Source organism: Hippocampus bargibanti, linkage group LG17 (genome assembly GCF_051943395.1).
Source record: "Hippocampus bargibanti isolate YZ-2025 linkage group LG17, ASM5194339v1, whole genome shotgun sequence".
In the NCBI taxonomy this organism is placed as follows: domain Eukaryota; kingdom Metazoa; phylum Chordata; class Actinopteri; order Syngnathiformes; family Syngnathidae; genus Hippocampus; species Hippocampus bargibanti.
The window spans coordinates 840973-853406 of NC_142750.1; the positions used below are offsets into that span (position 1 = coordinate 840973).

At 41.3% G+C, this 12434-nt stretch overlaps 1 protein-coding gene across 13 annotated transcripts in view; it reads right to left on the reverse strand.

The window, feature by feature from the left end:
* The window catches only part of nfixb (nuclear factor I/Xb), a 99808-nt gene that overhangs the window by 8194 nt on the left and 79180 nt on the right, over nt 1–12434 (reverse strand). For 8 of the 13 annotated variants that reach the window (XM_089018297.1, XM_089018302.1, XM_089018300.1 and 5 more), the window contains 4 exons: nt 11647–11775; nt 9899–10074; nt 8759–8909; nt 7653–7744 (listed from right to left, as the gene is read on the reverse strand). In XM_089018297.1, the coding sequence (XP_088874423.1) occupies nt 7653–7744; nt 8759–8909; nt 9899–10074; nt 11647–11775 (548 nt within the window). The remainder of the gene's footprint in view (nt 1–7652; nt 7745–8758; nt 8910–9898; nt 10075–11646; nt 11776–12434) is intronic. The other 5 variants (XM_089018306.1, XM_089018308.1, XM_089018309.1 and 2 more) reach the window with 2 other exon arrangements.

Here is a 12434-nt window from a genome sequence, read left to right on the forward strand (position 1 = left end):
AAAAAATGACCATGTATAGTAAGGCGTTTTTGGTCGAAAAAAACAACCATGTATAGTAAGGCGTTTTTGGTGGAAAAAAATGACCATGTATCGTAAGGCGTTTTTGGTCGAAAAAAATGACCATGTATAGTAAGGCGTTTTGGCCCAAAAAAACGACCATATATAGTAAGGCGTTTTTGGTGGAAAAAAATGACCATGTATAGTAAGGCGTTTTTGGCGGAAAAAAACCACCATGTATAGTAAGGCATTTTTGGCTGAAAAAAACGACCATGTATAGTAAGGCGTTTTTGGTGGAAAAAAATGACCATGTATCGTAAGGCGTTTTTGGTCGAAAAAAATGACCATGTATAGTAAGGTGTTTTTGGCCCAAAAAAACGACCATGTATAGTAAGGCGTTTTTGGCCGAAAAAAATGACCATGTATAGTAAGGCGTTTTTGGTCGAAAAAAATGACCATGTATAGTAAGGCGTTTTTGGCGGAAAAAAACCACCATGTATAGTAAGGCGTTTTTGGCGGAAAAAAACGACCATGTATAGTAAGGCGTTTTTGGTGGAAAAAAAACGACCATGTATCGTAAGGCGTTTTTGGTCGAAAAAAATGACCATGTATAGTAAGGCGTTTTTGGCCCAAAAAAACGACCATGTATAGTAAGGCGTTTTTGGACGAAAAAAACGACCATGTATAGTAAGGCATTTTTAGCTGAAAAAAACGACCATGTATAGTAAGGCGTTTTTGGTCGAAAAAAATGACCATGTATAGTAGGGCATTTTTGGCGGAAAAAAACGACCATGTATAGTAAGGCGTTTTTGGACGAAAAAAACGACCATGTATAGTAAGGCGTTTTTGGTCGAAAAAAATGACCTTGTATAGTAAGGCGTTTTTGGTCGAAAAAAATGACCATGTATAGTAAGGCGTTTTTGGCGGAAAAAAACGACCATGTATAGTAAGGCGTTTTTGGTCGAAAAAAATGACCATGTATAGTAAGGCGTTTTTGGCGGAAAAAAACGACCATGTATAGTAAGGCGTTTTTGGTAAAAAAACGACCATGTAAAAAAAAAAAACGACCATGTATAGTAAGGCGTTTTTGGTCGAAAAAAATGACCATGTATAGTAAGGCGTTTTTGGCGGAAAAAAATGACCATGTATAGTAAGGCGTTTTTGGTCGAAAAAAATGACCATGTACCAAAAACGACCATGTATAGTAAGGCATTTTGGCCCAAAAAAAAAACAACCATATATTGTAAGGCGTTTTTGGCCGAAAAAAACGACCATGTATAGTAAGGCATTTTTGGCGGAAAAAAACGACCATGTATAGTAAGGCATTTTTAGCTGAAAAAAACGACCATGTATAGTAAGGCGTTTTTGGCGGAAAAAATGACCATGTATAGTAAGGCATTTTTGGCGGAAAAAAACAACCATGTATAGTAAGGCATTTTGGCCCAAAAAAACGACCATGTATAGTAAGGCGTTTTTGGACGAAAAAAACGACCATGTATAGTAAGGCGTTTTTGGTCGAAAAAAATGACCATGTATAGTAAGGCGTTTTTGGCGGAAAAAAATGACCATGTATAGTAAGGCGTTTTTGGCGGAAAAAAAACGACCATGTATAGTAAGGCGTTTTTGGTCGAAAAAAATGACCATGTATAGTAAAAAAAAAAACGACCATGTATAGTAAGGCGTTTTTGGCGGAAAAAAACGACCATGTATAGTAAGGCGTTTTTGGTCGAAAAAAACGACCATGTATAGTAAGGCGTTTTTGGTCGAAAAAAACGACCATGTATAGTAAGGCGTTTTTGGCCTGAAAAAAACGACCATGTATAGTAAGGCGTTTTTGGTCGAAAAAAATGACCATGTATAGTAAGGCATTTTTGGACGAAAAAAACGACCATGTATAGTAAGGCGTTTTTGGCGGAAAAAAACGACCATGTATAGTAAGGCGTTTTTGGTCGAAAAAAATGACCATGTATAGTAAGGCGTTTTTAGCTGAAAAAAACGACCATGTATAGTAAGGCATTTTTAGCTGACAAAAACGACCATGTATAGTAAGGCGTTTTTGGTGGAAAAAAAATGACCATGTATAGTAAGGCGTTTTTGGCGGAAAAAACAACCACCATGTAAGGCGTAGTAAGGCGTAAGGCGTTTTTGGTCGAAAAAAATGACCATGTATAGTAAGGCGTTTTGGCCCAAAAAAACGACCATGTATAGTAAGGCGTTTTTGGTGGAAAAAAATGACCATGTATAGTAAGGCGTTTTTGGCCCAAAAAAACGACCATGTATAGTAAGGCGTTTTTGGTGGAAAAAAATGACCATGTATAGTAAGGCGTTTTTGGCGAAAAAAAAACGACCATGTATAGTAAGGCGTTTTTGGTCGAAAAAAATGACCATGTATAGTAAGGCGTTTTTGGCCCAAAAAAAACGACCATGTATAGTAAGGCGTTTTTGGCGGAAAAAAACGACCATGTATAGTAAGGCGTTTTTGGCGGAAAAAAACGACCATGTATAGTAAGGCGTTTTTGGACGATGTATAGTAAGGCGTTTTTGGCTGAAAAAAACGACCATGTATAGTAAAAAAAAATGACCATGTATAGTAAGGCGTTTTTGGCGGAAAAAAACGACCATGTATAGTAAGGCGTTTTTGGTCGAAAAAAATGACCATGTATAGTAAGGCGTTTTTAGCTGAAAAAAACGACCATGTATAGTAAGGCATTTTTAGCTGACAAAAACGACCATGTATAGTAAGGTGTTTTTGGTGGAAAAAAAATGACCATGTATAGTAAGGCGTTTTTGGTCGAAAAAAACAACCATGTATAGTAAGGCGTTTTTGGTGGAAAAAAATGACCATGTATCGTAAGGCGTTTTTGGTCGAAAAAAATGACCATGTATAGTAAGGCGTTTTGGCCCAAAAAAACGACCATATATAGTAAGGCGTTTTTGGTGGAAAAAAATGACCATGTATAGTAAGGCGTTTTTGGCGGAAAAAAACCACCATGTATAGTAAGGCATTTTTAGCTGACAAAAACGACCATGTATAGTAAGGCGTTTTTGGTAAAATGGTGGGTTTTTTTTTTGTCGAAAAAAACGACCATGTATATAGTAAGGCGTTTTTGGTCGAAAAAAAGGACCATGTATAGTAAGGCGTTTTTGGTCGAAAAAAAATGACCATGTATAGTAAGGCGTTTTTGGCGGAAAAAATGACCATGTATAGTAAGGCATTTTTGGCGGAAAAAAACGACCATGTATAGTAAGGCATTTTTGGCCCAAAAAAACGACCATGTATAGTAAGGCGTTTTTGGTGGAAAAAAATGACCATGTATAGTAAGGCGTTTTTGGTCGAAAAAAACGACCATGTATAGTAAGGCGTTTTTGGTCGAAAAAAACGACCATGTATAGTAAGGCGTTTTTGGCGGAAAAAAATGACCATGTATAGTAAGGCGTTTTTGGTCGAAAAAAACGACCATGTATAGTAAGGCGTTTTTGGTCGAAAAAAATGACCATGTATAGTAAGGCGTTTTTGGCTGATAGTAAAAAAAACGACCATGTATAGTAAGGCGTTTTTGGTGGAAAAAAAATGACCATGTATAGTAAGGCGTTTTTGGTCGAAAAAAACGACCATGTATAGTAAGGCGTTTTTGGTGGAAAAAAAACGACCATGTATAGTAAGGCGTTTTTGGTCGAAAAAAATGACCATGTATAGTAAGGCGTTTTTGGCCCAAAAAAAACGACCATGTATAGTAAGGCGTTTTTGGTGGAAAAAAATGACCATGTATAGTAAGGCGTTTTTGGCGGAAAAAAAAACCACCATGTATAGTAAGGCATTTTTAGCTGACAAAAACGACCATGTATAGTAAGGCGTTTTTGGTGGAAAAAAATGACCATGTATCGTAAGGCGTTTTTGGTCGAAAAAAATGACCATGTATAGTAAGGTGTTTTTGGCCCAAAAAAACGACCATGTATAGTAAGGCGTTTTTGGCCGAAAAAAAACGACCATGTATAGTAAGGCGTTTTTGGTCGAAAAAAAACGACCATGTATAGTAAGGCGTTTTTGGCGGAAAAAAACGACCATGTATAGTAAGGCTTTTTTGGCTGAAAAAAACGACCATGTATAGTAAGGCATTTTTGGAAAAAAACGGAAAAAATGACCATGTATAGTAAGGCGTTTTTGGTCGAAAAAAACAACCATGTATAGTAAGGCGTTTTTGGTGGAAAAAAAGACCATGTATAGTAAGGCGTTTTTGGTCGAAAAAAATGACCATGTATAGTAAGGCGTTTTGGCCCAAAAAAACGACCATATATAGTAAGGCGTTTTTGGTGGAAAAAAATGACCATGTATAGTAAGGCGTTTTTGGTCGAAAAAAATGACCATGTATAGTAAGGCGTTTTTGGTCGAAAAAAACGACCATGTATAGTAAGGCGTTTTTGGTCGAAAAAAATGACCATGTATAGTAAGGCGTTTTTAGGCGAAAAAAAACGACCATGTATAGTAAGGCGTTTTTGGTCGAAAAAAATGACCATGTATAGTAAGGCGTTTTGGCCCAAAAAAACGACCATATATAGAAGGCCCATGTATAGTAAGGCGTTTTTGGTCGAAAAAAACGACCATGTATAGTAAGGCGTTTTTGGTCGAAAAAAAAGATCATGTATAGTAAGGCGTTTTTAGGCGAAAAAAAACGACCATGTATAGTAAGGCGTTTTTGGTCGAAAAAAATGACCATGTATAGTAAGGCGTTTTTGGCGGAAAAAAACGACCATGTATAGTAAGGCGTTTTTGGACGAAAAAAACGACCATGTATAGTAAGGCATTTTTAGCTGAAAAAAACGACCATGTATAGTAAGGCGTTTTTGGTCGAAAAAAATGACCATGTATAGTAAGGCGTTTTTGGCGGAAAAAAAACGACCATGTATAGTAAGGCGTTTTTGGTCGAAAAAAATGACCATGTATAGTAAGGCGTTTTTGGTCGAAAAAAATGACCATGTATAGTAAGGCATTTTGGCCCAAAAAAAACGACCATGTATAGTAAGGCGTTTTTGGCGGAAAAAAACGACCATGTATAGTAAGGCGTTTTTGGTCGAAAAAAATGACCATGTATAGTAAGGCGTTTTTGGCGGAAAAAAACGACCATGTATAGTAAGCCGTTTTTGGACGAAAAAAACGACCATGTATAGTAAGGCATTTTAGCTGAAAAAAACGACCATGTATAGTAAGGCGTTTTTGGTCGAAAAAAATGACCATGTATAGTAGGGCATTTTTGGCGGAAAAAAATGACCTTGTATAGTAAGGCGTTTTTGGTCGAAAAAAAACTACCATGTATAGTAAGGCGTTTTTGGTCGAAAAAAATGACCATGTATAGTAAGGCGTTTTTGGCGGAAAAAAACGACCATGTATAGTAAGGCGTTTTTGGCGGAAAAAAACGACCATGTATAGTAAGGCATTTTGGCCCAAAAAAAAACAACCATATATTGTAAGGCGTTTTTGGCCGAAAAAAACGACCATGTATAGTAAGGCATTTTTGGCGGAAAAAAACGACCATGTATAGTAAGGCATTTTTAGCTGAAAAAAACGACCATGTATAGTAAGGCGTTTTTGGCGGAAAAAATGACCATGTATAGTAAGGCATTTTTGGTGGAAAAAAACAACCATGTATAGTAAGGCATTTTGGCCCAAAAAAACGACCATGTATAGTAAGGCGTTTTTCGCCGAAAAAAACGATCACGTATAGTAAGGCGTTTTTGGTCGAAAAAAATGACCATGTATAGTAAGGCATTTTTGGCGGAAAAAAACGACCATGTATAGTAAGGCGTTTTTGGCGAAAAAAAAACGACCATGTATAGTAAGGCGTTTTTGGTCGAAAAAAATGACCATGTATAGTAAGGCATTTTGGCCCAAAAAAAACGACCATGTATAGTAAGGCGTTTTTGGCGGAAAAAAACGACCATGTATAGTAAGGCGAAAAAAATGACCATGTATAGTAAGGCGTTTTTGGCGAAAAAAATGAAAAAAACGACCATGTATAGTAAGGCGTTTTTGGACGAAAAAAACCATGTATAGTAAGGCATTTTTAGCTGAAAAAAACGACCATGTATAGTAAGGCGTTTTTGGTCGAAAAAAATGACCATGTATAGTAGGGCATTTTTGGCGGAAAAAAACGACCATGTATAGTAAGGCGTTTTTGGACGAAAAAAACGACCATGTATAGTAAGGCGTTTTTGGTCGAAAAAAATGACCTTGTATAGTAAGGCGTTTTTGGTCGAAAAAAATGACCATGTATAGTAAGGCGTTTTTGGCGGAAAAAAACGACCATGTATAGTAAGGCGTTTTTGGTCGAAAAAAATGACCATGTATAGTAAGGCGTTTTTGGCGGAAAAAAACGACCATGTATAGTAAGCCGTTTTTGGACGAAAAAAACGACCATGTATAGTAAGGCGTTTTTAGCTGAAAAAAACGACCATGTATAGTAAGGCGTTTTTGGTCGAAAAAAATGACCATGTATAGTAAGGCGTTTTTGGTCGAAAAAAAACTACCATGTATAGTAAGGCGTTTTTGGTCGAAAAAAATGACCATGTATAGTAAGGCGTTTTTGGCGGAAAAAAACGACCATGTATAGTAAGGCATTTTGGCCCAAAAAAAAAATATATTGTAAGGCAACCATGTATAGTAAGGCATTTTTGGCCAAAAAAAACGACCATGTATAGTAAGGCATTTTTGGCGGAAAAAAACGACCATGTATAGTAAGGCATTTTTGGCAACCATGTATAGAAAAAAACGACCATGTATAGTAAGGCGTTTTTGGCGGAAAAACCATGTATAGTAAGGCATTTTTGGCGGAAAAAAACGACCATGTATAGTAAGGCATTTTTGGCCCAAAAAAACGACCATGTATAGTAAGGCGTTTTTGGTCGAAAAAAATGACCATGTATAGTAAGGCGTTTTTGGCGGAAAAAAACGACCATGTATAGTAAGGCGTTTTTGGCGAAAAAAAAACGACCATGTATAGTAAGGCGTTTTTGGTCGAAAAAAATGACCATGTATAGTAAGGCATTTTTGGCAGAAAAAAATTACCATGTATAGTAAGGCATTTTTGGCGGAAAAAAAACGACCATGTATAGTAAGGCGTTTTTGGCGGAAAAAAACGACCATGTATAGTAAGGCGTTTTTGGTCGAAAAAAATGACCATGTATAGTAAGGCGTTTTTGGCGGAAAAAAACGACCATGTATAGTAAGGCGTTTTTGGCGAAAAAAAAACGACCATGTATAGTAAGGCGTTTTTGGTCGAAAAAAATGACCATGTATAGTAAGGCATTTTTGGCGGAAAAAAAACGACCATGTATAGTAAGGCGTTTTTGGCGGAAAAAAACGACCATGTATAGTAAGGCGTTTTTGGTCGAAAAAAATGACCATGTATAGTAAGGCGTTTTTGGCAGAAAAAAATTACCATGTATAGTAAGGCATTTTTGGCGGAAAAAAAACGACCATGTATAGTAAGGCGTCTTTGGTCGAAAAAAACTACCATGTATAGTAAGGCGTTTTTAGCTCAAAAAACGACTATGTATAATAAGGCGTTTTTAGCCGAAAAAAACGACCATGCGGCAGAATTTGAGCAAGGAGACCCTTCCCACCCTGGTCATCTCCTCAAAACGTGAAGTGGAAGGCTCACCTGTGTCTGCTGCGGGATGTTCAGAAAGTTGTTGTCCCGTGATCCGATGCCGACAAACCTGTTGGCAGCTGCGGCGCCTGGCGCGGAGTATGCTAGCCAAACACAAAAGGGGGGACAGAGAGACGTCAGTGCGCACCGGGGACGTTTTCAGTCTAGCATCGGATGCTAATAGCGTAGCGTAGCCCCAGACCCCCCCCCCCCTATTTAACTCCCGTTGGTACTTCAGGCACTCCAAACACTGAGGACCGACCATTCAGGGACATTTATAGACCACCGGAGTCCGAGTGTGATATATCGCGGCCCATTCAAGGGAAAATTCGGCAATTCCGATTTCGGAGAATTCGCAGGTCGGTGCGGAGACTAAAAGACTGAAAAGTGAAGACGCACAAGAATAAGACAGAGACAGACAGAAGGAGAGAGGGACAGAAGGCTCAGGTTAAGAATAGTTGAATGGCATGGACACGGACGGTATGCGTCCGATTACCGCATAACGGAAGGGGTAGCATACAAACGACAAAAAAGAGGGACTGTGACCAGGGTGAACAAAAAAGGCTCCATAAAAAGGACTCTCAGACGCTGAAAATGTGTGCAATCAAAAAGGGCTCCATCCAGTGCCCCCCTTCCTCCAATCGCGGGCGAGGACGAAATTCCAGCTTGACAAAATCTTCCGTTCGGGTCGAGCCTCCGACAATTCCAAAGAAATACGACAGCAATTCTTTTCAAATCGGCGCCTTGTTTGTAAGAAAAGTGAGATTTTTGATTTGGGGTTTTTTCCGCAAACGGCGAAGGGTCCAGGGGAGGGTTTCCATTCAAACTTGACGGGACTGAGGAAAGAACTCTGAGGTACACCACAAAGGTCACGCTGGCCTTTTTGCTTGCTTTCTCGTCAACTTTTGCTCTCCATTTCGGCTCACCAAAGTTATTTTGTCGTAGCTTCCGAAAGTGGAGGGATGCGAGTTGTTGGTTCCACGCCGAGTTGGACGGAGGGGGTCAGTTCCCTAATAGGGGGGCGGGCTATTTGTGTCAATCAAATTCCCATTGTTGTTGTTTTTTTTTTTTTTTGGGGGGGGGGGGGGGGGGGTCGACTTGGAAATGGGGTCACTTACACGGAGATGCGGGCGATGAGAGTCCGCCGCCGTCAGGGGGCGTGCTGTTGGGTTTAGAGTCGGGCATAGGGAGGGGCACTGGGCGGGCCACTGGGGGAGGTGGAGGCAGCAAGAAGGAGCCCGGCATTTTGCTCTGGACGCTCCCGTTCGGCTGCACAAAACACAAATAGGGTCAACGAGGGCCACATGCCACGATCCGCAAACACGGGATGGGGAAAAGTCAAAAGTAAAAAAGTAAACAAAAATGAATGGACGCAGCTCGGGATGCCAGAAGGCCCCTCCCCCCCCCCAAAAAAAAAAAAAATCCATGATGGAGGTGGAAGGAGGGCGGTGGAGATAACAACCAAAGGGACGACTGACGGACGTGGACGGCGTCTGTAAATTCATTCACTGCCGGATGATGGATGAAAATGTGTCCACTCCAGCGCAAGGGTTTTTGTCATTAACAATAATAATAGCCAAAAAGATAGCTAGACAGCTAATATGTTTCCTGACTCAAGTAGCTATCTAGCTAGCTAGCTAGCTATGTAGCTACTAGACAGCTCAAAAAGATAGAAAGCTAGCTAGCTAATAGATAGCTAGACAGCTAATAGAGGGCCAGCTAGCTAATATATTTCCTGACTCAAATAGCTAGCTATGTAGCTAATAGATAGCTAGATAACTCAAAAAGATAGAAAACTAGCTAGCTAGCTAATAGATAGCTAGACAGCTAATAGATAGCTGGAAATCAATTTGGGAATGGCAGTGAATGAGTTGATGGAGGGGTGACAAATCATAGTCGGGGCGGAGGTGTGTTCTGGAAGGTTCCGCCGTGGAGGAGGAGCGGGGGGGCGGGGTGGGTCCATGGTAGGTGGAGAAGGCGTGGAATCGCCATTGGTTCATCCAGAAGATAGATGGCAAGAAATCAAAAGCATGAGAGAGCAACAAAGCAGCAGGCCCAAAAGAACCAACGAGAACCAAACGAGAGCAGATGCAAACCAAAAGAGAAAACGCCGGAGCAGAGTGGGGGAGGAGGCTCAAACGGAAACATTCCAGACCATTGACATGAGCAACATTTTCAAGCAAAAAGTCTTCAAGCCATCACGATGACTCGGCGGGCAACTTTTTGGCCATTGATTTTTTCGGGTGGGCGGGGCTTACCTGTCCGCCGGCCTGGCCGGGGCCGTCGGCGCAGACGAACTGCACAAACTCCTTCAAGGGATCCTGGCCGGGGTGGTGGTGGTAGCGGATGGTCGGGTGGGTGAAGTAAGGGCTGGACTGCTGGATGATGGAAGGAGACGGGAAGTGCAGGGCCGAGGCCGAAGCGCGAGGACTTCCTGCGGGACGAGACGCAGACAACTTGGCGTCACGAAACCGACAACGGCGGAAAAACAGCCGATGCGCAACTGTCGCGGCCTGGAACTGAAGCGGATTTACGTGGGACAGAAAAAACACAAACAGACCAATGGAAAAAATAAAACAGAAAAAAACAGACGAAGGAAAAATAAAACAAAGAACAGACAGAAAGAAAAAAAAGACCCAAAAAATAAAAACAGACCAAAAAAAGACCATAAGAAAACAAAACACACAAAAGCACAAAAAAAACCAAAGAAGAAAAAAACACCAAAAGACAAAAAAAAAAAATAAACTGACCCAAACAATAGACCATAAGAAAGAAACAAAAGAAAAATAAAACAAAAAACAGACCAAAAAAACACTAACAGAAAAAAAGACCAACAAATAAACAGACCAAAAAAAAAGACCATAAGGAAAAAAAACAAAAAAACAGACCAAAATAAAAATAAAACAAAAAACAGACCAAAAAAGACCAAATAAAGAACAAAAAATAAACAGACCGTAAGGAAAAAAAAGCCACCAAAAAAAGACAAAAAAAAGCCCCCCAAAATAAACCTCAACCAAACACAGCAAACAAAGCAAATTTGAAGACGGCGCTAAAAAAAATGGACGGCAGGGGGGGCAAAAGCCCCCTCAGCCCGCCATTTGGACACCCCCTATTGTATGCGATCGTGCGCATTTGCTACCCATCGGCAGTTAATGAAGGACTTCATCGCCTCAAATTGGATGGAGGGCTCTAGAAGCCCCCCCCCGCCCCCCCCCCAGCGCTTTATCTGTGGCGGGCCCGCTAAAAGCGAGAGCCGCAATTTCTTGGCTTTGTTTTGAGATGAGATCTTCGTGCTTTCACTTTTTTGGGCCCATCCTAATGGAAACAGATGTGATCACTTGATCAATCAGCGTTTCGCAAACAACAAAGGCGCATTCATCAATAGACAAGCACGCACGCACGCACACACACACTTGATGCAGATGGTAGCAAAAGTTGGACACAAGAAAAAAGAGACAAAAAAAGGCATTTCTATCATTATAGTCAGCGATAATCGGTGAAAAGAAAGAAAAGAGACAACCGGCCAAAGAAAGAAATGACACGACAACCCTGGCAACCGCAGTTCACAGTAAAATCAAACAGCAGCCCCAAAAACTCAGAATTTGCCCCAAAATGGCTTTTTTTGGGGCTGAAAACAATTCAAACATCAGGCGCGTTGTTCGATTCCGCGACCGGAAGCCAGCCGTACGTTGGCCCATGTGATTTTTACATTGACTCCAATGCAATCCACTAAAGCACTCCACTAGCCCACCCCCCCCATTAGAGAAGCACAGGAAGGCCCCCCGCCAAAATAAAATGAAAAAGCAGAGCAAAGCGCACCAGAGCGACCTGCAAGATCGGAAATTCCCAGCTGCTCTCGTTTCCCATGATCCAATGCTCCGGCTTTTGGTTTTTTTTTTTTTTTGGGGTGGGGGGGTCAAGTGAATGATCAAGGGGGTGTAGGGTATTGATAAGGGTGAGGAGGGGGAGGGAGCCATTTAAGGTTCTGGAGCTGGAATGGTCTCACCTGGTCGCACGCCCGCCAGCATTGGCAGCGGGTGGTGGCTGAAGGCCATGCGGGAGGGCCTCGTCTGGGAGGACAGGGCGCTGAAATCGAATTTCGCAGACTTCTTAAGAGAGCCAGGCGATGGCAGTCCTGGTAAAAAAATAACATCAAAAAAAGGGGGGAGCAACAAAATGGCAGAACAGAGACGAGGTTTTAATCAAACATGGCGGCGCCGATGACTTTGACTCGATTGAAAATAAATCATAATACATTTTAAAAAATGCCGTTTGTGACATTACGATTGATTGTGAGCTAATTGTCAAATTTGGGCCTGGGATATGAGGGGATGGGGCTATTTGTGGGGGTGGGGCTATTCCAAGGGGGCGGGGCTTGGTAAGAGGCCATATTTAAAGAAAAAAAAAGTGAAGTGACAGGGGGGCGGGGCAGAGTATCAGGAGACGGCAGAGCTGGGAATTGTCGTGGTGGCAGCCGATGATCCATCCAGGACCTTGACGACCCCATAGAGCAAAGGCTATTCCCCCCCCCGCCCCCCCCACGCACAACCACAGAAAAAGGGGCATTCTCGGAGTCACATGGTGGGATTTGACACATTTCCGTGGGGTTTAGCGAGGGTCTCACCCCCCCCCCCCCCCATCCCGTCTTGGCAACCACATGAACCCTAATTCTGATTTGCAAGAAAAAAAAAAGTGCCACAAATCAGAAGCCCCTCCCCCCCCAAAAAAAAAAAAAAAAAAAAACACTTTCACGTCATCGACACACTTGAATGGCAAACACGGGACTCCACTTGA